The 25,876-nt window shown below is 45.5% G+C and overlaps 1 protein-coding gene across 1 annotated transcript; it reads right to left on the bottom strand.

The window, feature by feature from the left end:
* Positions 1-4,558: 4,558 nt before the first annotated feature.
* On the bottom strand, positions 4,559-25,876 carry pdgfd (platelet derived growth factor d). The gene is made up of 7 exons (XM_060943318.1): positions 25,304-25,876; positions 14,130-14,316; positions 10,967-11,144; positions 10,332-10,385; positions 9,837-10,032; positions 7,170-7,384; positions 4,559-5,216 (listed from the first exon to the last, which is right to left on the bottom strand). The coding sequence occupies exons 1-7, from the start codon at positions 25,437-25,439 to the stop codon at positions 5,091-5,093; spliced, it is 1,092 nt and encodes a 363-aa protein (XP_060799301.1). The 5' UTR covers positions 25,440-25,876; the 3' UTR covers positions 4,559-5,090.

Here is a 25,876-nt window from a genome sequence, read left to right on the forward strand (position 1 = left end):
CCCTGAGTGTTTTATTCCTTGCGTAATATAATAAAGATGACTTGCCCTCTGAAGCCGCGAGTCTAAGCCCATGTTTACATTAGACCGTATCAGCGGATCATCAGATTAACGTTTTTAAAACGATTAGCGTGCACACAGCAACACCAATACACGATTTGCGTGCACACAGCAACACCAATACACGGATACGCTCGGCTCCGCAGGCATCCTGCGCTCCAAATCACTCCGCCCTGAACAGCGAGTGCCCTCTGGAGGGTGCGCACTCTGGCCTTGCGCAGCTCACAGAGCACGCGAGTGTAGTGCACAAGCTGTGATTCGGGACTGAGCCGCTGTGTGTGTGATCCCAACGCATATTACTTACCACTTGCAAGTGGAAGGATGGCAAGCCTAAAGACAATCATAACTACACAATGGGCAGTATTTGCATCAGTATTTGCAGTATTTTCATACTTTTATACTCTTTAATGAAAGGTGATACAAGGCGGAAGTCCACGCCGTTTTTCAGCAGTCGCGTCACATGACCAACGCCAGCGAATCAGGAAGGTGGATGTCACAGTGACGTTGTCCAATGACGACGCCAGCTAGAGCTCAGCACAGCGTATCCGCGTATTCTGAATGTTTACACAGCACCGGAGCAGACACGATCTGGATTGAATACGTGGACCCTGGCGGATTCCCGTTTCCAGGCGGTTTAATGTAAACGGACAGTGCATCCGCGAAGAAAACGAGACAGATACGGTCTAATGTAAACTTGGCCTAAGAGAGCAAAATTGTCTGTGCTGTCTCCCCCGTCTTTCACAATCGCACCAGCCATTTTTGCCTGTGAGCTTATGTATGTAGAAGAGGATTGATAGCACTTTACTCTGAGTGTGTTACATTGCCCTGTGACACTGCAGAAGCAGCAGTTAGATGTTAAAAGATCTGTGCCGAGTTTCCCAAAAGCATCGTAGCACAAAGATCATCATTAAATGGTAGAGCGAGCAGCACAATGAACGCTGTCTCTCTCCTAGTTAAGCTGCTCTTAGCATTAAGAGGCTTTTGAGAAACCCACCACTGGTTGGTTTGCTTCATGAGTAAAGGGGCATATGCATAAAGAGATTTGCTTGTCGCCCATCATTTTGTAGTTGGCATCATCTTTGTAGTTGGCATTATCCAGCTTGCCACGTGGACCCTAGTGATCCACATGTCATATGGATTGGAGCAACCCTCCCATTTCCAGGCTTGGGAAACAACCATTCACACCTATGGACAATTTAGAGTAGCCAGTTAACCTAACTGCATGTCTTTGGACTATGGAGGAAATCCACACAGACACGAGGAGACCATGCAAACTCCACACAGAAAGGCCCCTGCTGGCCACTGGACTTGAACCCAGAACCTTCTTGCTGCAAGGCAACAGTGCTAACCACTACACCACCGTGCCACCCAGTTGGCATTATCTCTCAGTCTTTGGTATCCTTCGCTCCCATTGGTAGTTGCCCCAATTGCATTGCCTCTTTGCATTTCACTGACATTCCAAGGTTTCCGGTCGCCACATCGCTGCTAGTCTCTTCATGTGTCTATGTGCCTTTAGTCTTCATGCAGATCTGATCTGGTGATTTCCAACCGCTTGAAATAATGCTTGTAGAAGTTCATATGTAAAAGCTGTTTCCGCCCCTGCAGACAGGCACAGAGACGGGTGGTAATGGGGGTGGAGGGAGAATGCAGAGTTAGAATAAATGGTGTGGGCACTCTCTCTATGATGATGACTCACTCATCCTGTTCAGGGTGAAATCATTACTTCCTGTCTTTCAGTCTGTCTGTCTTTCTGCTGAGAGTAATTTTTGTAAAAAACGAAATGAAAAAAATACACACATTTTGTAAGCTGTCAGTTCTGACACAGTTCCAGGCTGTTTGCCACAATCTGTCTTCTTCACTGATCTTCATCACTCCATCCCAGACCTTCTGTTTCTCCAGATGATGCAATAATGATGAAAACCCAGCAATATGCACAGAGTTGAAACCTGTAGAGCTCGGAAAGTTGGAGAAAATTATGGATAAACAAACAGGTATGTTATTATTAACCCTGACCCTGGTCAGTAGCCCCTTTTACACAGCCTGTTCAAGGCAGGAATGTTGCGCTTTTATTCTGCCTCGCCGTTCTGTATAAAATGTCAGAATACCGAATGGGGATCATCATTGTTCCTCCTGAATCGGAACCATGGGTAGTCACAGACCCGGAATCGGTGCCTGTGTAAGAGGTACAGCTGGCACGGCGGGACGGGGTGTGACACTTTTGACATTGGCATTCGTCCTTCCAAGAATTCAAACGTCTCCACCTAAGGGTGTACTCACACTAGGCAACCCATACCGCACCTAAGCACGTTTGACCCCCAAAGTCTGTTTCATTTGATTGGTGAGACCAATCACTTGGACCACTTGGAAGGGGTGCACTCGGGTGCGGTTCAGTTGGGCTCGTGCACAACGAGATCGCTAACCTTATGGAACTCAAACACTATAGTGTGCGCTTTTCAATTCATTGGAGAATAACGGGTCTCACCTTATTAATGAATTGTAGTTGACGAATAAAGCTGCATCATGATGATGTACTGTAAGTGCACTTGGGACCAGAACATAAAGTACAGAGTGCAGACCAGTGGGGGAGTTTGGAGGGGGGCCAGTTGCTCCCATGAGCATTACAAGGCAATCATTCCTAGTGTGAGTGCACATTAAGGTCCACGCATCTTTCTGCCTTCAATCAGTTTCTCCTCCAACATATTTCTCATCACACAAACACGTTGCTCGCACGAGTCCACCATTTTACATATCTGCATTGTTGCATATGATACATAGTGACTTCGCTTGCGTTTGAAGAGTGGTATAAAGGTGCACGGCTAGCAAAAGCACATCAACACTCAGTTCTTGAGGGCACTTGGATACCGTAGCGATCCGACGCCTAAAGACTTGGTGATCGTGAGGTGAGGAGGTTAACCAGTAGGTGTACTTCTGCAACACTTATGGCCCTTTTCCACTACCCTTTTTCAGCTCGCTTCAGCTCACTTCAGCCCGACACGGCTCGCGTTTCGACTACCTCAGAGCAGCATGACTCAGCTCGCTTCAGCCCTACTTAGCACCCAAAACTCGCACGAAGCGAGCCAAACCGAGCCGAGTGGGGCTAGGGGCGTGAGGAGACACTCCCCTGTGCACTGATTGGTGAGGAGGAGTGTCCTCACATGCCCACACACGCCCCGCGAGCACGCTGGGATCTGTAAACCCGGAAGAAGAAGAATTACGAGAATTTCTGAAGCCTTATGCGCCTCGCCTCATCTATACGCTCTTGCCAGTATCTGTTGGCGTTGTCGGTGACAACAAGCCACAGCACCAAAACCAGCAACACTAACGACTCCATGTCCTCCATGTTTATTGTTTACTATCCGGGTCGTGAGACTACCGCTTAAAAGGTCACTGATGTCACTGTTTGCGCCGCCTAACGACATCACGTGATGTCGACCCACTTTCGCTAACTCCACCCAATGTGTCCACCCACTTCCAGCCAGCACGGTTCAGCGCGGTTGTAGTCGAAATGCAACTCCAACAGCCCCGCTCAGCTCGACTCAGCCCAACTCAGCTGCGTTGGTAGTGGAAAAGCGGCATTAGTTCACCCACAGTTATGGTTTTGAAAACAACGTGTGGTATGTTATACATCGCACTAGACTCCAACGCTCTGCTGTGTTACACTTCACACCTCTGGGTCCGAAATGCCAGCACGCTATGTACGGTATAAACGCACACACACTGGTATGGCTTTCTGCCGACTTTGTTTGGTTCAGTATAAATAACCAAAGCTAGCATAATGAGGGGTCTTTTTGACAGCAATATAGTGGGATCTCTATTTAGAAGGAGCTAGTGTCTGCTGGAAAGTGAGTTTAATCTGCTGTGAGCTAAATTCTAACACCTCAGGTCTCTCTCTTTGTCTACCGCCACCCATTTCCTCCCTCCAGCAGATAAGCTGCTAGAGCTAAAGGCTCAATCAGCACAGTTACAAAGACGGGTACTCACTTTTACACTTCCTTGAGAAAGCCATGCAATCAGAGAATAGGAGTCAGAGTACTGAGAAAGATTATAAAGTTTTTGGATGTTCTTGGTTCCACCTGACTTATGATTGTCCTTGAGGTGCCTGTCCTGTGACTAATAGTCAGGTTTTGACTCTTCAGGTTAACCAGTTAGCCCTTGTGATTAAATCCCATAAGCAGATTTTCCCCACCAAATGACCAGCGTCTTGTTCACGATTGTGGTTTTCATCAATCAGCACGTCATTAGCACATCATGTTTCAGCATCACTACCCTCACCCTCTTCATATTGCTGGGGTAAGTTGGAGAAATTCATAAATAGGCTAATTCATAAAGAAGAAAGACGCTATTTGTCACACAGCCTAAATATAATGTTTTTGCATATCCCAGGAAGTTGGGGTCAGAGTGAAGGGTCAGCCAGGATACCACATGCCTCTGTTCTTATAATATCCCCCTGTGTATTACACCTCACTGCCTCAGACATGCAGGAATTCAGAAAACACGCAGGTGAAAGCTGAACCTCAAAAATCTGTTTATTGTTTTTCTTAAGACAAATGAAACAGAAAATAACTGAATTTGAGCGTGGCTGTTTAACCAGCACAGACCCAAAAATCTCTCACCCAGAACTACACAAATCATATTTTCAGCTCTGTGCATATATATATGTGTGTGTGTGTGTGTGTGTGAGAGAGAGAGAGAAAAAGAGAGAGTGAGTGAGGAAGGGCTGGTATGAGGGGAATGTACTGTTTTGGATAACAAGTGAAATCGCCCTCCTTTTCCTGAACCGGGGAGATGACTGGAATGTGTGTGTGTGTGTGTGTGTGTGTGTGTGTGTGTGTGTGTAAAAGAAAGACCAGTCCTGGTCCCATTGTCTTTGTTCGCAAGAAGGTAAACATAAAACAGAAATAAATAATTATGTGTGAAGACTGATAAAAACTACAAAAATACAGACAAACAAAGAGAAAGATATATTAGCTACATCAGTTACTGTTTGAAATACTGTGTGTGTGTGTGTGTGTGTGTTTATATGTGTTTGTCTCTCATCGAGGTGGCCGAGAGTGACACACACACTCGCATTGCTCATGATGCTGCAGGTTGATTTCCTTGACAGTCCAGGTTGCTTTGGTTTTCCTGTAGAAATTTGGTCCTGGAGAGAACATCAGCACCTACACACACACACACACACACAGGTTATTCAAGGAAGTGGTTAAGTGCAAAATTGCCAACATATGAGACAAGGTGTGTGTGTGTGTCAGTGTTAAATTCTTATTTATCTTTATAAGCATGAGTCCTCACCACCCATATGCACTAAATAGTGCTCATTTCGATGTACACTTTGCACAAACAGAAACCTTGATAGCAGCAGTGTTCCTCCCCCCCGTAATCTGCACTACTCTTATCAGCTAAGACACAGTGTCCTTATTGCCCTCAATACTGTTCTTTTCACATCCTCTTTATCAAGCCAACCCTAATCCACCGATATTCTCAACCTCACAGACAAACACTTTATACACCACTATCCTGTGACGCCCTATTTCTCATCTCCATACACACTCAGCTTTACAAAACCTTATTCTCACACACTGCCATGCTTATTCTTTTACACGCGTCATCACAGATGCACTCCTCGTCCTCGCACAATCCTCATTCTGCAGTGTACACCTTCGTTCAAAATGTAACAGTTCATATTATACTATCGTATACATTACGGCACTATGAAACCACATATACTTTAGCTATTTCAAGAACGCAGTGCGGTTAATGAGAGCTTTGTTTATGACTTTGATCATTTTCCACTTGCAAACATGCTGCTGAATTTGGCAGTCCGGGAGCCATGGTTTAAAAAACTTTTTGTCAAATGATTAACTTTAATAAGATACTGAACACTAAGGTAAGTCTGTCTCTGTGTGGCACTGACAGCTAGCTTACAGTGGCTATTTTTTCTTATATTCAGTAGACGTAGTGAATGCCAAAAAAATTAGTTGGTAGTATATACAGTACTGTGTTAAAAAAGCAAAGCAGTAAAGCTCTGACTTTTATTGAAGGGGATTAAATTGTAGATGTCTGGATATATCTGTGCGGGCAGAAAGCCATGAGCAAGAGAGCCACAGAATCAGGGCACTGTCAACACAGTTTCACCAACATCAATCTTGCAAGCCTACTATATCAGAAGCTGCAGTAAAGTCCAACTCTATGAATAGCGAAGGCAAATCCACAATCTAAGGTAAGCAGCTGGTCATTTACTACTTTAGCCAGTACCTATTTTATGTTTTGATGCGTCTGAATATCATAGCTAAATGCAACAAGCTGTCTATTCTTGAAGAGCGATCATGTTCTCCAATATCTTGAAAAGGCATTAAAAGGTGTGATGGAGGGATTGAGGTGGGGCGGGTACGCTTGGATTATAATACCTCATCTCATCTCATTATCTCTAGCTGCTTTTATCCTGTTCTACAGGGTCGCAGGCAAGCTGGAGCCTATCCCAGCTGACTACGGGCGAAAGGCGGGGTACACCCTGGACAAGTCGCCAGGTCATCACAGGGCTGACACATAGACACAGACAACCATTCACACTCACATTCACACCTACGCTCAATTTAGAGTCACCAGTTAACCTAACCTGCATGTCTTTGGACTGTGGGGGAAACCGGAGCACCCGGAGGAAACCCACGCGGACATGGGGAGAACATGCAAACTCCGCACAGAAAGGCCCTCGCCGGCCACGGGGCTCGAACCCGGACCTTCTTGCTGTGAGGCGATAGCGCTAACCACTACACCACCGTGCCGCCATTATAATACCTCTGCTCTGTTTAGCATTAGAACATGGAGTAACACAGCATTGCTTGTAACCTGCTGCTGAATTTTAAATACTATAATATTCAGAAATAATTGCTCCCCAGATCTGGAGGAATTAATAGATCACCAGTGACCCATTTATCATCATCTGTTAAATATTTTCTTACTACTTTGCGCTGTTTGTAAAATGCCTGAAGGTAGTTTTTGAGAATTTCCTTCCATAACATTTAGAAGAATGAATCCCCATCTATAGCTACACTGTCAAGAGACTTCTTGTGGACATACTCATTGGTATGTGGGTGTAGCAGAGCATTATGGGATACCTCATGGAGCTTGCTGACTGTTTTGGCAGGGCTACAGGTGCAGGAGTTCCACTGTTGTGTCCCACAAGCACAGTTCCCACCACAGCGCTTCACCAAGAGACATCGTGGGAAAAACACAGCATTGGTGACCTTCAGTTCTTCTCGCAGATTTATGGAAAAATTGCGTGGTGTGCAGCTGTACAGCCTCACGTCCTCATACAGACGATCCAGATCAACTGTCAGTCAGACAGAGACAGAGGTAATGAGTGTGTGTAAGTTTGCGCGTATGTGTGGAGGCTTGTCGTGCACTTCTGGCTCCTTTGATTGTAATTCCTGATCACAACAAGTCCATACACACACAAACACCTTACATAACTGATTAGGAATTTATGCCTTCTGGTAACTCAATGTTTGTGCATGTGTGTAGGGTGCACGTGGAGGGAGGAGGACACACAGTTGAGTGATCTACCGTAATAGAAAAAAATGAGTAAACAGTTAACTAAACCTTTCCACCCACACTTTGGGAGGAATGTAGTACTTTAGTGAATAATGTTAACTATCTACTTTGATATTTTTGCAATAACATTTAGAAAATAGTGAGGCAAACGTGTCATATCATGCTACTTTACTTTCCATTAACCACCATGATTTTCTTAGTAGAATGTGGACAGTAGCATCAAGCTTTACACAGCAGATCAGAGCCTGTACACCAGCTTCACCCAGAGGTTTAAGGCCTGTACCAGTGGCCTTACTTATGCCGCTTTTCCACTACCAACGCGGCTGAGTTGGGCTGAGCCGTGCCATGCTGAGTTGGGCTGAGTCGAGCTGAGTGGGGCTGTTGGAGTTGCATTTCGACTACAACCGCGCTGAACCATGTTGGCTGGAAGTGGGTGGACACATTGGGTGGAGTTAGCGAAAGTGGGTGGACGTCACGTGATGTCGTTAGGCGGCGCAAACAGTGACATCAGTGACCTTTTAAGCGGTAGTCTCACGACCCGGATAGTAAACAATAAACATGGAGGACATGGAGTCGTTAGTGTTGCTGGTCTTGGTGCTGTGGCTTGTTGTCACCGACAATGCCAACAGATACTGGCAAGAGCGTATAGATGAGGCGAGGCGCATAAGGCTTCAGAAATTCTCGTAATTTGTAATTCTTCTTCTTCCGGGTTTATGGTGTTTACAGATCCCAGTGTGCTCACGGGCGTGTGTGGGCATGTGAGGACACTCCTCCTCACCAATCAGTGCACAGGGGAGTGTCTCCTCACGCCCCCAGCCCCACTCGGCTCGGTTTGGCTCGCTTCAGCCCCACTCCAAAACCGTGCGAGTTTTGGGTGCTGAGTAGGGCTGAAGCGAGCTGAGTCGTGCTGTTCTGAGGTAATCGAAATGCAAACCGTGTCGGGCTGAAGCGAGCTGAAGTGAGCTGAAAAAGGGTAGTGGAAAAGGGCCATTAGTGGAATGTGCACATGTACCATTAAGTTTACCCAGAACTGTTTCTCTACCATTAGCTTCACCCTGAGTTTCTAGCACCGGTTTTACCTGGGAGAATGGGGATTGTGCCAGGAAGCTTTTAAAAAGGAAAATCAGGTTCTTTATGACTGAATGTTCCTGGGGAATTGTTGCCTATACTACCAGCTTTGCCTTGGGAATTGTGGCCAAATATCACTAGCTTATCTGGGGAACTGTGGCATATACTGTAGCGCTTTAACCAGAGGATGGGGCCTGTCTAACTGCATTTACCCTGGTGAATTGCATCACCAGATTTACCCTGGGAATTGTGTCCTGTACCACCATGGGGATTTTAGCCTGTATTGTCTTTGCAAGCTTCACCTGGGGAATCATGGCCTGTACCACCCGTTTTACCCTGGGGAATTTAGCTTGTATTGTTTTAGCAAACTGCACCTGGGGAATCACAGACTATACCACCAACTTTACCTTAGAGAATCATGACCTTTACCACCACACCAAACCCTGGGGATCATGGAATCATTGGCTGTACCACCACTTTCACCTAGACAACTGTGGTCTATACCACTGATCTTTAGTCTGGGATTTGTGGCCTGTATTTTTGAGCTTTAAGCACAATCAGAATGGGGTTGTACAAACATTACATTTTACCTTGAGAAACGTGGTTTATACGACCAGCTTTAACCAGGAGATCTACTGTATACCATCAGTTTTACACTGGAGAGGGCTTGGACCACAGGTTCCCAACCCTGATCCAGGTGTACCCCCATCATGGATATTTTTGTATTTTTTTCTGCTGTACCTAGAGGAATCAAAGCCTGTACAACCTGATTTGGAACCTAAAAGCCTGTACCACTTTTAGCCAGGAAATCAAGTGACTGTAAAACAGATACTGTATTGAGAATTGTGGTTTTCATCACCAGTTCTTCCAGGGATATCATGGTCTATAGCACTGAGCTTTAACTGGGAGATCAGGGCCTGAGAGATGAGGTGGCCAGCATCACCACTAACCTAACCCTCCTGGTTTTACCTGGGATACTGGGGCATGTACCATTGGTTTTACCCATGGGATCAGGGTCTGCACAATCAGCTTTGAGTATCGCCAGCATTAAAACATCCGTGTTTATATGGATCTTCTACAAGTGGCAAAGTGTCTTCATAATTGAAAGACCAGATTAGACACCACAATTCACTACTACTAGACACTATGTGTGTGTTACTCACGTTTGTTTGCACGGTTGGCATGGTAGCTCCGTGGTATGTACTGTTGTGTCTGTGCATTTGTGTAAATAGAGTCCAGGTCCTGTCTCCAAGTGTTTGGGTTCAGGTGTCTAAGAACCTCCTCCACTGTACTGAACCCCGCAATGATATCATCCAAAGTATCAGCTGATAATGGATCATTAGAGACAGGCACATCATCCTGAAGTGTGTGAGCGAGAGAAAGAAAGACAGATATAAAGAGATAAGAGAGCAAAGGAATAGATTGAGAAAATATAAGTCAGACCCAAAGAGAAAAAGAGAATGAATAAAGGAAAGAGATGAGAATGAAAATAGGGGACATTGGAGGAGAGTCAAAAATGAGGGAAGAAAATCATCTGTTACTCTTTGTTTTGGCAACAGTGCATGAATACAGTCAGAGCTATTACACCATCGAGAACTGAAAATAAAACTGCACTGATGATAATTGTGATGATGATGATGATGATGGTGTGCGCTTACCGACACAACTGTGACAGCATCTAAGATATTCAAATAAGATGGAGGAGCATCAACCTGAGAGACAGGAAGAAACAGAGAAAGAGAGACTTTAACCAGGGGGTCTATAGCACCAGTTGTAAAGTCTTACTGAGGATGGCCTGGACAACAGGTTCCCCAGGGTTGGGAACCTGTGACAACCAACATCATGTAGACCAACTGATCGGCTCCTCTGGCAATTTATTAGGGGAAAAACAATATTTTTGCATCGTTATTAAAATGCAGAGCTGCCATGCGAAATGTATAAAGGTTGGCAGCTCTAAAATGGTCACTTATATTGTTGATTTTGAAGTATTTTCTATCTCACACGTGCCCCACCTTTACGCAGTTTGAATACTTAATCCAAACACAAACGCTCGCCTCTACATACAGTGAAGCACTACTACCCATTTTCAGGTGGCTATTTGAAACAGCATAAACATGCTGAATCCGGAACATTCTTTACTAATATTTACACAAAGTGTTACGTGGAGAGCAGCTGCTTCTGGAAACACTTGTGTGTGTGCGTGCATGCTAAATGAGAGAATGAGAGAAGTCCTTAAAACCCTTCACACTCTCCATGTACATGAGGTTCTTGGAACACTGCAAGTGTGACTCACCAGCAGGGAGTAGCAGAGTTTGAATCCTGGCTTGGCAACACAGAAGTCATTAGATTTGAACGTGATTCTGATCATGTTGTTTTTGGACGTGATGGGATTCGGGGCTTTCCGTCCACACCAGGGACCCCAGGTGATGGTGCTACTTTCTGAAATGTCATCAATCTTCACAAAATCATGTCTACACACACAAACACACAGGCTTAAAAAACAAAACAGGTGAACACCTGTAAACTAGCTCATTATCTGATACAAAAACTATTTTATTATCCCTCTGTCTTATCAGTTCATCCACCCAGTCAGCCCCTCGTCCTCCATCACCCCATCCACCCAGTCAGCCCCTCATCCTCCCAGTCAGCCCATCCACCCAGTCAGCCCCTCATCCTCTCAGTCAGCCCTTCATCCTCCCAGTAAGCCCATCCACCCAGTCAGCCCATCATCCTCCCAGTCATCCCATCCATGCGGTCAGCCCCTCGTCCTCTGTCAGCACCTCATCCTGTCAGTCAGCCCCTCATCCTCCATCATCCCATCCTCTCAGTCAGCCCTTCATCCTCCTAGTCAGCCCCTCATCCTCCATCATCCCATCCTATCATCCCATCCTCCATCAGCCCCTTCATCCTCCTAGTCAGCCCCTCATCCTCCATCATCCCATCCTCTCAGTCAGCCCTTCATCCTCCTAGTCAGCCCCTCATCCTCCATCATCCCATCCTATCATCCCATCCTCCATCAGCCCCTTCATCCTCCTAGTCAGCCCATCATCCTCCATCATCCCATCCTCTCAGTCAGCCCCTTATCCTCCATCATCCCATCTTCTCAGTCAGCTCCTCATCTTCCCAGTCAGCCCTTCATCCTCCTAGTCAGGCCCTCATCCTCTATCATCCCATCCTCTCATTCAGCCCCTCATCCTCCCAGTCAGCCCATCATCCTCCCAGTCAGCCTCTCATCCTCCATCAGCCCCTCATCCTCCCAATCAGCCCATCATCCTCCCAGTCAGCCTCTCATCCTCTATCATCCCATCCTGTCAGTCAGCCCTTCATCCTCGCAGGAAGCCATCCACCCAGTCAGCCCATCCATGCAGTCAGTCCCTCATCCTCCATCAGCCCTTCATCCTCTCAGTCAGCCCCTCATCCTCCATCATCCCATCCTATCAGTCAGCCCTTCATCCTAGTCAGCCCCTCATCCTCCATCATCCCATCAGTCAGCCCATCATCCTCCATCATCCCATCCTCTCAGTCAGCTCCTCATCCTCCCAGTCACCCCTTCATCCTCCTAGTCAGGCCCTCATCCTCTATCATCCCATCCTATCAGTCAGCCCATCATCCTCCCAGTCAGCCCCGTATCCGCAATCATCCCATCCTCTCAGTCAGCCCCTCATCCTCCATCACCCCATCCTCCCAGTCACCCCCTCATCCTCCCAGTCAGCCCCTTATCCTCCATCACCCGATCCTCTCAGTCAGCCCCTCATCCTCCCAGTCAGCCCTGCATCCTCCTAGTCATCCCCTCACCCTCCATCATCCCATCCTCTCAGTCAGCCCCTCATCCTCCATCACCCCATCCTCCCAGTCACCCCCTCATCCTCCCAGTCAGCCCTTCATCCTCCTAGTCATCCCCTCACCCTCCATCATCCCATCCTCTCAGTCAGCCCCTCATCCTCCATCACCCCATCCTCCCAGTCACCCCCTCATCCTCCCAGTCAGCCCCTCATCCTCCATCACCCGATCCTCTCAGTCAGCCCCTCATCCTCCCAGTCAGCCTCTCATCCTCCATCATCCCATCCTGTCAGTCAGCCCTTCATCCTTGCAGGAAGCCATCCACCCAGTCAGCCCATCCATGCAGTCAGTCCCTCATCCTCCATCAGCCCCTCATCCTCTCAGTCAGCCCCTCATCCTCCATCAGCCCTTCATCCTCTCAGTCAGCCCCTCATCCTCCTAGTCAGCCCCTCATCCTCCATCATCCCATCCTATCAGTCAGCCCTTCATCCTAGTCAGCCCCTCATCCTCCATCATCCCATCAGTCAGCCCATCATCCTCCATCACCCCATCCTCCCAGTCACCCCCTCATCCTCCCAGTCAGCCCTTCATCCTCCTAGTCATCCCCTCACCCTCCATCATTCCATCCTCTCAGTCAGCCCCTCATCCTCCATCACCCGATCCTCTCAGTCAGCCCCTCATCCTCCCAGTCAGCCCTTCATCCTCCTAGTCATCCCCTCACCCTCCATCATTCCATCCTCTGAGTCAGCCCCTCATCCTCCATCACCCCATCCTCCCAGTCACCCCCTCATCCTCCCAGTCAGCCCTTCATCCTCCTAGTCATCCCCTCACCCTCCATCATCCCATCCTCCCAGTCAGCCCCTCATCCTTCCAGTCAGCCCCTCATCCTCCCAGTCAGCCCTTCATCCTCCCAGTCAGCCCCTCATCCTTGAACATCCCATCCTCCCAGTCAGCCCTCCATCCTCCTAGTCAGCCCCTCATCCTCCATCATCCCATCCTATCAGTCAGCCCTTCATCCTCCTAGTCAGCCCATCATCCTCCATCATCCATCCTCTCAGTCAGCCCTTCATCCTCCTAGTCAGCCCCTTATCCTCCATCATCCCATCCTCAGTCAGCTCTTCATCCTCCCAGTCAGCCCCTCATCCTCCTAGTCAGTCCTTCATCCTCTATCATCCCATCCTCTCATTCAGCCCCTCATCCTCCCAGTCAGCCCCTCATTCTCCATCATCCCATCCTCTCATTCAGCCCCTCATCCTCCCAGTCAGCCCCTCATTCTCCATCATCCCATCCTCTCATTCAGCCCCTCATCCTCCCAGTCAGCCCCTTATCCTCCATCCTCTCAGTCAGCCCTTCATCCTCCTAGTCAGCTCCTTGTCCTCCATCATCCTATCCTATCAGTCAGCCCCTCATCCTCCCAGTCAGCCCCTCATCTTCCATCATCCCATCCTATCAGTCAGCCCATCATCCTCCCAGTCAGCCTCTCATCCTCCATCATCCCATCCACCCAGTCTGCCACTCATCTGTCAGTCCTTTCACTCACTCAGCCACTCATTAACTTTAACTGTTTTTTCCCAACAGTACAGTTAGAACAGTTTTTTTCTTCTGTTAACAGTTAGCTTGTCTCCAGCATTCTCCCTCCTTCCGTCCCTCCCTCCCTTCTATCTGCCTGTCTCTACCTGCAAATGTTATTCACAGGCGCCTCCAAACCAAACCTCCCATCAAACTCCAGCAAAACACGCGTGAAGGGTGGAGCCAGCAGTTTCCATGACAGCAGGAGGTTGTGCGGGTATGCATTTGGGTATCGTGGGCTCTGGATCTGGCCGCTTGTTGTCACCTTGATGACCTCATCCCGGCGGAACAAATCTGTCAGGGCATGGGTGACTGTTAGCAAAGCAATAAGTGGGAATGACCATAATTATGTTAGAGAGACAGACAGAGAGATTGTGAAGGAGACAGATAGCCAGAAAGAGAGTGAGAGTGAGCGAAAGGGGGCAAGAGAGAGTGAGTGAGTGAGTGTGTGTGTGTGCGCGCACAAGAGAGAGAGGGAGAGTCAGAGGAGCAAAAAATTATTACCCACTCACCCAAGGAGTAACCTTGCATACAGATCCTGCAAGTTCATTCTTAATCAAAATTCTATTTTCTTGTTCATGAGGCCTTTAAAAAATTTGAACATTTTATCCTTAATTCTGGGACTGTGGGATCAAGAGGACGGTTGTGTAAAGAAACACTAAACAGCTGTGACTATGTGTGTATCCTTACACTTACCCAAGCGTGAACATGATCTTCAAAGACAGATAGACAGTTCTGATCTGTATCGGTCTAATTAACACCCTCGCACATCACGTGTTCACACACACAGAACATTGCTGCAAAATGCAATCATATGCTGGACAAGTTTCACACTTTTTTCCTCAAGTTCTATAAACACTCGATTTTTGCTACTACTTTTTCCATTTGAAGAAACATTTTTCACACCACCAGTCATAACATCTCTCTCTCTCTCTCTCTCTCTCTCTCACACACACACACAAAGCAGGGAGGAAGGATACAGCTGACAGGACAATCCATCTATCACCATACAGATAACAAAAAAACAATAGACAGACAAAAAGAAAGAAAGAGTGAGGGAGTCAGAGAGACCGATGCTGTTTGGTAAAATGAAGGTGCTCAGTCATGGGATGATAACATTGTCTTAATGGGGAGGAAGCTTCTTAGAATAGAAATACAGAATGCATTCTGGAGATCAGACATCACGACCTGTGAATCAGACCCTTTACACTTCTCATTTATTTAACCCTTTAATATTCACAGAGCAGGTCTGTCCTTCCTATAAATCAGACCTTCTGTTAAGCTGAACGTTTATATCTCATTAGTCAAATCTTTCATTTCCTGCCAATCAGCTTCCATTAATCCAGCTATTTGTGTCTTGCTAATCCGATCATTTCATTTCTACTGATCAGTCCTTACTTTCTGATAATTTTATTATCCATACTCAGTGTTCTCACTAAAGTCAACCCTTCCATCCCTTCACTACCTGCTAATCTTACTTACTGTTTGCTTCCTGATGAATCAGATGCTAGACCTTCCATGGTCCCCAGTCATCCTTCAGCATTTTACCGACACCACCACTAGGAACTGCTCCTTCCTGCTAATCCGAACCCTTCATCCTGCCAAAAACCAACTCCTCTGCTTCTCATCAACGTGTATATTCTTTCCTGTCACTCTCCACAAATCCAGCTCCTCGCTTCCCGCTAACCTGAAAACCTCGCATTTCACATCAGTCCCATCACGTCTTCATACCTACCGTACGACTATTTTCACCATTCAGTTCCCGTTGAGTCAGCCCTTCCCACTAACGAGCTGCTTTATTTCCTGTTAATATGACTGTTCGCCCCTCATGACATCAGACTTCACCTTCTGCAAAAATTGGACTAAATTTATACTGCATTTATTTTATAAATTTGACCTGGAAGATCAGAATCTCATGAGTCATGCGTCACTGTCTCTGCATGTTAATGTACGAGGAGAAAAAGAGAACTGAATTAATATATGAAACACAAAAACACTACAATTATACAATTACCTTTGCGTGTGTGTGTGTTAGTTCTAGCTTTTCTAACTAGTTTAATAAAATGTGTGTGAGAGAGATTTCCTAATATGGAATTTCTAACGAACAGCTTTGACTGAGCTTTCTCAAAAATGATTAATCATCAGCACACACACACAAACCAAACACTATCTACAAAGAACACATGTTCTTTCTTTCCAGTCTGTAACTACACAGGCACTCTTGCCATCGTCTCACACACCAAGTGCAATGTGTGTATAAGTGTGTGTTCTCAAAGCAGTGAAAGCTTCAGATCATTGTATACTCATGGAATACTGGAATAGGGTGGAAATTTCCCTGTGTGTGCACACAGACACATTCTATTATCCACATAAACACCCAAACACATCCTGAGGTCATTTTTGTCACACCCTGATGTAACACACACACACACATACACCCTTATTATTTCTCCATGACATGCTAGAGATGAGCTGTCAACATAAGAGATGGAAAAGAATGGTATTGCTATTGTGTGTGTGTGTGTGTGTGTGTGTCCTCCTAGACCAAATCCACACACTACACTGAGCTGCTGTGAGGACAGGGTCAGTTAGCAGCACGGAAATGTTACACCCTGTCTGTCCCTCTCTCACACAGACACAGGGATTCCTTGTGAAGTCTCAGGGACAACCCTGTGTCTCATCAGTTCAAAACAATCGCATTACACACCCTGTACCACACCCTATTCAGGGGTGGACAAATCATAAACTCATGAGCAAGCCCTCCAGGTAAGTAAAAGCACCAATGTGCTGCCGAGTCCTGTATTTCTCTCCTTCATTACGATCCTCTTACGTGTTCTGGACTTTCTGGAAGTCTTCATGCCTGTCTGAGACTCGATTTACACTCAGTACACTTATTCACAATCTGCTCAGACTGAACATCCTATAAACACCCTCAGTACTTTCACATTTAATCCAGGTCTCTGTTGAGCTGCTTTGTGACAAAATTGATACACAAACAAAATACGATGTAATGCATCTAAACAACACTTTTTCTAGACATCTCAACTCAAACAGCTCCAAACGTCTCCAAGCAACTCGCACAGCTCCAAACATCTCCAAACAACTCGCACAGCTCCAAACATCTCCAAGCAGCTCGCACAGCTCCAAACGTCTCCAAGCAACTCGCACAGCTCCAAACGTCTCCAAGCAACTCGCACAGCTCCAAACGTCTCCAAGCAACTCGCACAGCTCCAAACATCTCGCACAGCTCCAAACGTCTCCAAGCAACTCAAACAGCTCCAAACATCTCCAAACAACTCGCACAGCTCCAAACGTCTCCAAGCAACTCGCACAGCTCCAAACGTCTCCAAGCAACTCGCACAGCTCCAAACGTCTCCAAGCAACTCGCACAGCTCCAAACGTCTCCAAGCAACTCAAACAGCTCCAAACGTCTCCAAACAACTCGCACAGCTCCAAACATCTCCAAGCAACTCAAACAGTTCCAAACGTCTCCAAACAACTCGCACAGCTCCAAACGTCTCCAAGCAACTCGCACAGCTCCAAACGTCTCCAAGCAACTCGCACAGCTCCAAACTTCTCCAAGCAACTCGCACAGCTCCAAACAACTCACACAGCTCCAAACATCTCCAAGCAACTCGCACAGCTCCAAACGTCTCCAAGCAACTCGCACAGCTCCAAACGTCTCCAAGCAACTCGCACAGCTCCAAACGTCTCCAAGCAACTCGCACAGCTCCAAACATCTCCAAGAAACTCGCACAGCTCCAAACATCTCCAAGCAACTCACACAGCTCCAAACATTTCCAAGCAACTCACACAGCTCCAAACATCTCCAAGCAACTCACACATCTCCAAGCAATTTGCGCATCTCCAAACATCTCCAAGCAACTCACACATCTCCAAGCAATTTGCGCATCTCCAAACATCTCCAAGCAACTCGCACATATTCAAACATTGTGCATTTCCAAACAACTTGCACAGCTCCAAAAATCTCCAAGCAACTCACACATCTCCAAACATCTCCAAGCAACTTGTACATCTCCAAACAACCCATATATCTCCAAACACCTCCAAGTAACTCGCACATCTCCAAGCAACTCACACAGCTTCAAACATTTCCAAGCAACTCGCATATCTCCAACGATTTCCAAACTTATGTATCTCCAAATTATTTTCAAACTCAAATATCTCCTGGGACCTGCTTTAAATATAGCTAGAATTCAGCAGCTTAAATTCTTTCCAAAGAAATTCATTTATATGTTCATCTCACAGTAAGCACTTTATCCTGGTGGGGGGGGCCCCTCAAGCCTATCCAGGAAACACTGGGAGTGAGGCAGAAACACAGGACACTATGCACACATGCATTCACACACTTCTTCACACCTCTGAGAAATTCAGCAGCATCCATCCCCTTATTAGCCCGTTTTTGGAGGTGAGAGGAAACTCATACAGACACAGGAAGCACATCCAGAAAAATGAAAAAGAAATTACGTGTTACATAACGTCTCATACAAACATGTCCAAACTCCTTGTATCCGTTGACATCTCCCAACACCATGTACCTACATGTTCTTGTGCATCTCCTTAGATATCTTTGAAACTCATCACTCCTTTTCTAGAATTAATGGAGGTCCTGATGCAAACAATCCTGATCTAGATAGGAGCAATTCCAGCGTTATGGACGTGACACTTGAACTCAAAATGGCAACAAATGACCCAGTGCATGTTTTATTGTCTCCCAGTATTTAAACAGGTGTTGCATATTTTAAGGCTGTACCATACTGGAGAAGTGATAGAACAAGAACAATTCCCATAGTACATCTAGGGCATGCCAGAAAACGCCAATAAAAGATGCGTTATGGATGTGACAGAAAAAGTATCACTTTTCTTGGGTGACTGTACATTTTTATCAAACTCTGTGAAATTGTAAACCTAATGTCGAAATGGAGATATCCATTTGATAGAGGGGTCCAAGGTGAATATTAAAAAATCTTTGTTTAAAATATTTTGTATTTCATGCAGAGTTTCGGAAGGAAAAGTCAGCGTTATGGATGTGACGAAATTCCGTTATGGATGTGACGCGTCTGAAATAGACATGGCATATGTTTAGAAAATCAGCAATTTAACCACCATAACCCTTTGAAAAACTCTCTAAATATCAGCTAAAACTATCAAAGTTCTTAAATAATATTTAGGATGGCTATTGTTTTGCTGTTTTGTGGATTTTAGCATACATTTCTGTAGCTTGTGGCAATAATATAGAATTGTACATGATCAAAGTTGATTTTAGCTTGGGTTTTACATTATAAGAAAGAAAGACCGACAGTGACATATTAGGTTGGTTACAAATTGGTTCAACTTATTCACATCTGTAAAATACAGGCCTAGGTGAGATCTCTGGGAGTGGTTTTGATGTATTACATGTTGCTTTATTTTTGCATGGTGAGGTTGACATTTACATGGAATTGCCCATATCTAAAATATTTATTAAATAAACAACAGGACATGTGGTTTCTTTAGAATGTCTTGGTACACTCTCGGAAAGAAAGAACAACAACTTATTTGTCAGAGGAAGCTTGTTAGGATGTTGAGGTAGTCCCACTGGGGAACTCCGCCGAGAACTACATGCTGTACTTTCAAGGGCGTTTATCTGGGTGCGTTCACACAACCAATAGGAACGCTAATGTGAAGTTAACAGGAAGTGCCAATGATATTATTATTATTATTATTATTATTATTATTATTGTGTTTCACTTAGATGCACCAAAATCATGCTGAATCTCCTCCATTGCATATAAACTCAATAAAGCCTGGAATTCTCTGTGAGTCCATGGTGGTTGCTGTTGCTGCTCTCACTCCTGTTTGACTAATTAACGCACATGTCTAGACCAATCGCCATGCGCTTACATCACTCAGGATTCCTCTTGCATTCGGAGAGAACCTACCCTGAAGCAAGTCCCTCAAAAGGGCATTCTAAGAACTACGATTGTTCTCAGTTCCTGCAGTGTGGACACAGAAACAACAGGAACTTCCTCAAAGAGTTCCTCATGATACAGTGCCCCTGGAGCAGAGAGGGTAAACCCTTGAGCAAGGTTGCTCAAGGGCTCAACAATGGCAAGGTACCAAACTGTACAGTTTCTTGTCACTGAAGTGGTACCATCAATTTTGTATGTTTAACATTTTGCTTAAAGCTAGACGGCCTTTCGATTTCATAAAATCGGTGAAATTTAGTTCCCTCTGAAATGTGGTCATTGTGATGTATGTTTATTTCTGTAATATCTCACAAAATATCAGGCCATTCTGTGGCTGGGAAGTTATTTAATTTGAGGGGATTAAAGCAAATGTGCATGAAATCGCTCGCTTCGCTCAGTCAAGCAGACAGAAGTCCGTGTGCGCATGCGCAGGTTTACCTTCTTCTTTTGGGTTTTACAGCAGCTGGCATCCACAGTGTTGCATTACTGCCGTCTACAGGTTTACCTTTGACCGTGCACTGACAGTTCCATCATTCTGTCGCTAAACGAACAGCTGATCACACCGAGGTGCTCGCTGAGCGCCGATATTTATTAGTTTGGTCCTGCGTTTCCTTTCCTTCGTATATAACATAACATTTTTTTTTCCGCAGTGCGGTTTTCATCAAATCCTGCGCTCTGATTGGCTGGCGAGTGGGTCCGTATCCTACGATACGGACCCCAGTTACGGACCCTGGTTATGGACCTCTGGCGACTCGTTCGTTCACAACAACAACAAACATAGTAGCATTTTTTGCCAACATTTATCTTTTTTTATAAGATTTATTTATAAGATTATCAAAAATCTTATAAACTTTTGCCAGCATTTCTCAGGAGAATAGCATCAATTTTACAGCATGGATAGCGATAACGACAGTGTTCACAGCGAAAGCGAATTTTCCTACCCTGAGGAAGAAGAAATAAAAGAAAACATTTCAGGAGAAAGCTAACTTGCTAACTAACGCCGAGCAAAAACATGGCTGAATCCTGAATGTCTCATCTCATTATCTCTAGCCGCTTTATCCTGTCCTACAGGGTCGCAGGCAAGCTGGAGCCTATCCCAGCTGACTACGGGCGAAAGGCGGGGTACACCCTGGACAAGTTGCCAGGTCATCACAGGGCTGACACATAGACACAGACAACCATTCACACTCACATTCACACCTACGCTCAATTTAGAGTCACCAGTTAACCTAACCTGCATGTCTTTGGACTGTGGGGGAAACTGGAGCACCCGGAGGAAACCCACGCGGACACAGGGAGAACATGCAAACTCCACACAGAAAGGCCCTCGCCGGCCACGGGACTCAAACCCGGACCTACTTGCTGTGAGGCAACAGCGCTAACCACTACACCACCGTGCCGCCCTCCTGAATGACTCAGTTTTGTATAAATAGGGGACTACATAGGCAGCAAAATGTAGTTTTTTTCCTGCCATGGAAGTGCACTTGTATACCGAGGAGGAAGCGATTTGCATTACAGCCATGAATGAGGATTCAAAATGGCAGCTCGGCTTGGCTCGGTTTTCCCTTTCGGGCGCTCTCCTTTTCTGTTAGAATTTGATAAAGAAAAAAATAAATATATTATTTACCAGCTTGGAGTTTGCATGTTCTCCCCGTGTCCGCGTGGGTTTCCTCCGGGTGCTCCGGTTTCCCCCACAGTCCAAAGACATGCAGGTTAGGTTACTGTAACTGGTGACTCTAAATTGACCGTAGGTGTGAATGTGAGTGTGAATGGTTGTCTGTGTCTATGTGTCAGCCCTGTGATGACCTGGCAACTTGTCCAGGGTGTACCCCGCCTTTCACCCGTAGTCAGCTGGGATAGGCTCCAGTTTGCCTGTGACCCTGTAGAACAGGATAAAGCGGCTAGAGATAATGAGATGAGATGAGATTTACCAGCTTAAGGTCGGTCCGTATGGTGAAATACCGTGACCTCGGCCTTGAATACTGACCTCGGCCCAGAGGGCCTCACTCAGTACTTTCAAGACCTCGGTCACAGTATTTCACGATACGGACCTCCCAGCTGGTAAATAACACATATTTCTTCTCACTTTCTGTTACTGTAGTCAGTCTTTCACGTTTCATTTGCACACTCACGTCTGCCATTTTTCTCTCCTGTTTCAAATTTGTATCCCACAATGCCTTTGAACAGGGAAAGCCCACCACATGATGTGATGCATGACGTAGTATCTTGTATTGGGTCATGGTCAAGCAGGAAAAAATAGCGGAGAATTTCAGGCCACATGGAGATAAATTCATGAATTGTTCTATTTTTAAAAAAAAAAAGATTAATAAAATTGGAAGTCTGTGATTCGAATGCAGTAGCTTTCGGTCCACTGAACAAAAATAATCAGGTGTCGGGGAAAATTCTTTTTATGACCTGCACTTGAAAAGTCTGAAACGCAGTCTAGCTTGAATACTTTGAGTTTATCTAATTCAAGGGCTATAACAGAACCTGTCCATTTAAAAGTGAATGTAAAGGTTCTGTATGTCCCAGAGCATTTTTAAGGATTTTCCACTAGGAGACCAACTGGTCTGGGCAATACAATCACAGGCCCCAGAGTCCATGCGGCTGCACCATATTCTGTGATGCAAAATGGTTCACCAATCACCATACAGACAAACACACTACAGTGACTACACAGCTATCACCAAGCACACATGTTATGTCAAAGACACTCAGAGTTACACAGTAATGACATCGGATTCTGACATCAGCCATCTCAGTAACCAAATTTTAGTTTTGTTTTTCTTATCCAACATGATCTTGTGTGTATATCTTATAACATAGATCTTCGTTTTCCTTGTTAACCCTTTGATGCAAAACATGGGCCAAAAGTGACCCGGCTGAGTTTTTATCTTCTATATCTTTGCAATAAATTAATTCCATCATTCAGTATTCAAGGTATTCCTCAATTAACTTGCTTTTGATCATCATACATCCTTATTTTATTTTTTCCTTTCTTACTTTTTGAATAAAAACCCTTTTTGTATCACTACCCTTCTAATGCACAACACGGGTCAAAAACGACCTGCATTCATTTTCCAGGTTATTTCATGTACGGCTGAGTGTTTCTATGAAATACTTTTGAAATAAATTCATTTTGTCATTTACTTTTCCAAATATGCAGTAAATATCTTGTTTTTGTTTAGCACAGATCATCATTTTTATTTTTCCTTTCTTAAGTTATGAACAAGCACAGCTTTTGTAATTCTACATCAAGTTTACACACATGGGTCAGAACCGACCCGCATGCATTTACTCCAGCGTTTGGTGGGAACTGTGGATTGTGCTTGTGTCAGACATTTCACAGCACAGCACCCTTTGCCCATCTAATACATGTACGTAATGTTTTTCAATTGTTCTAACATTACCTTAGAAAAAATTTGATTATGTTTAGGTTACCAGCCCTGTGATGACCTGGCGACTTGTCCAGGGTGTACCCCGCCTTTCGCCCGTAGTCAGCTGGGATAGGCTCCAGCTTGCCTGCAACCCTGTAGAAGGATAAAGTGGCTAGAGATAATGAGATGAGATGAGATGAGATGAGATGAGATGAGAAGATAGAGCAAAGAGGGCGGCACGGTGGTGTAGTGGTTAGCGCTGTCGCCTCACAGCAAGAAGGTCCGGGTTCGAGCCCTGTGGCCGGCGAGGGCCTTTCTGTGCGGAGTTTGCATGTTCTCCCCGTGTCCGTGTGGGTTTCCTCCGGGTGCTCCGGTTTCCCCCACAGTCCAAAGACATGCAGGTTAGGTTAACTGGTGACTCTAAATTGAGCGTAGGTGTGAATGTGAGTGTGAATGGTTGTCTGTGTCTATGTGTCAGCCCTGTGATGACCTGGCGACTTGTCCAGGGTGTACCCCGCCTTTCGCCCGTAGTCAGCTGGGATAGGCTCCAGCTTGCCTGCGACCCTGTAGAACAGGATAAAGCGGCTAGAGATAATGAGATGAGATGTTTAGGTTCCCTTGAGAGTGAGTAGATTACTTGTCAGAAAGTTACAAGTAATTACTATTAGCTACCGAGCTGTTGACATATTCTACTTTAGTTAGCTAATTTCATTGTAGTTGGCTTAGCTAACCACATAGTTAATAAATAAATAACTGGCCCCATTCACTGCTAAAGTAATTACTTGAAACAAATTATTATTATAGTATTAAGACATTTAATTTTAAATCACACTTGGATGACCCATGTGTAGGAATATAAAAAGTATTTTTGTTCATAAAGTAGGAAAGAAAAAAATAAATTAATGATTTGTGGTAATTAAAAACAAGATATTTAAAGAATACTTGGAATATTCAATCATAAAATAAATTGAGTTCAAAAGATAGAGCAAAGAAAAACTCAGTCAGCATGAAATAACCTGGAAAATGAATGCGGGTCGTTTTTGACCCATGTTGTGCATTAGAAGGGGTGTGCATACACTACCGTTCAAAAGTTTGGGGTCACTTTGAAATGTGCTTATTTTTGAAAGAAAAGCACTGTTCTTTTCAATGAAGATCGCTTTAAACTAATCAGAAATCCACTCTATACATTGCTAATGTGGTAAATGACTATTCTAGCTGCAAATGTCTGGTTTTTGGTGCAATATCTCCATAGGTGTATAGAGGCCCATTTCCAGCAACTCTCACTCCAGTGTTCTAATGGTACAATGTGTTTGCTCATTGCCTCAGAAGGCTAATGGAGGATTAGAAAACCCTTGTACAATCATGTTAGCACAGCTGAAAACAGTTGAGCTCTTTAGAGAAGCTATAAAACTGACCTTCCTTTGAGCAGATTGAGTTTCTGGAGCATCACATTTGTGGGGTCGATTAAATGCTCAAAATGGCCAGAAAAATGTCTTGACTAGATTTTCTATTCATTTTACAACTTATGGTGGGAAATAAAAGTGTGACTTTTCATGGAAAACACAAAATTGTCTGGGTGACCCCAAACTTTTGAACGGCAGTGTAGATTGGTTTTAAATTTGGTCTCCCAGTGAAGCTGGTTTGGCTTTGACTAGGAGACCAAACGCTGTGTAAAAGACAGACATCACTGCACACAGGGACAAAACTGGAGTCGCAACAATGAAAAGTCCAGTTCGGTGGAGTGTCGGTTCTTTCTTTCTGTAAACAGATGAAGGTCACGTGTCAGAGCAAAAACGGTCAGATGATGAACCGGTGCAATACAAATGTAAACAAACGTGATTTGTGATACCGGTAACCGCGTCCTCGCGCTGCGGGGCCGTGAAGGTGCGCGGAGCGCGTGCCGGAGCAGGAGATCTGAAGCGAAACTCAACTCACCGTCACGGCGCATGCTCGGCACGCGCGGCGATCTGTCGGCTCGCACCTGAGCCCCGCGCGCGCCCACCAGCACGAGCCAACAGAGCGCGAGCAGGCGCGCGGGCCTCCACATCAGCACCGTCATCACCGACCGCATGCGCGCGCCAGCTGTCTGCCTCTCAGGAGTTCCGATTCACGCAACTTTTCTTTTTTTTTTTTTATTATTATTCCCTTTTTTTTTTCACATAACGCACGAGGAGCGGTTCGGAGTCCAGATGAAGGTCCGGTTCCGGTTCCGGTTCTGGGTGCGCGCGTTCCTGTTTTGTCCGGGTATTTCCGTGCGCGCGCGGTGAAGCGGTGTTTACACGCACACGCGCGGACTTGAAGTGAAACTTGTTTCAGAACTTCACACAAACACCGGAGCTGTCTGAGATCATTACGTCATTCCTCTGATAACAAGAAGAGCCACCTCGAGTGCTTTCCATCCCGCACACTGTGCTGTGCACACTGCTGGGGAGTTCAGGAGGAGAGAGAGAGAGCGCTTTCTGTTTTTCTGTCCTCTCTCTCTCTGACTCCCTGAGGTGTGGACCATCC

Source organism: Neoarius graeffei, chromosome 16 (assembly GCF_027579695.1).
Source record: "Neoarius graeffei isolate fNeoGra1 chromosome 16, fNeoGra1.pri, whole genome shotgun sequence".
Lineage (NCBI taxonomy): Eukaryota > Metazoa > Chordata > Actinopteri > Siluriformes > Ariidae > Neoarius > Neoarius graeffei.

Bases quoted from the DNA above. Each gene is read 5' to 3' on its own strand.
- pdgfd (XM_060943318.1), bottom strand. From the start codon at position 25,439: ATGCGGTCGGTGATGACGGTGCTGATGTGGAGGCCCGCGCGCCTGCTC. The intron at 14,317-25,303 runs GTGAGTTGAGTT...ATGCCCTGACAG, and splicing joins GCCGAGCATGCGCCGTGACG to ATTTGTTCCGCCGGGATGAG. The intron at 11,145-14,129 runs GTAGAGACAGGC...TTGTGTGTGTAG, and splicing joins CCTGTGAATAACATTTGCAG to ACATGATTTTGTGAAGATTG.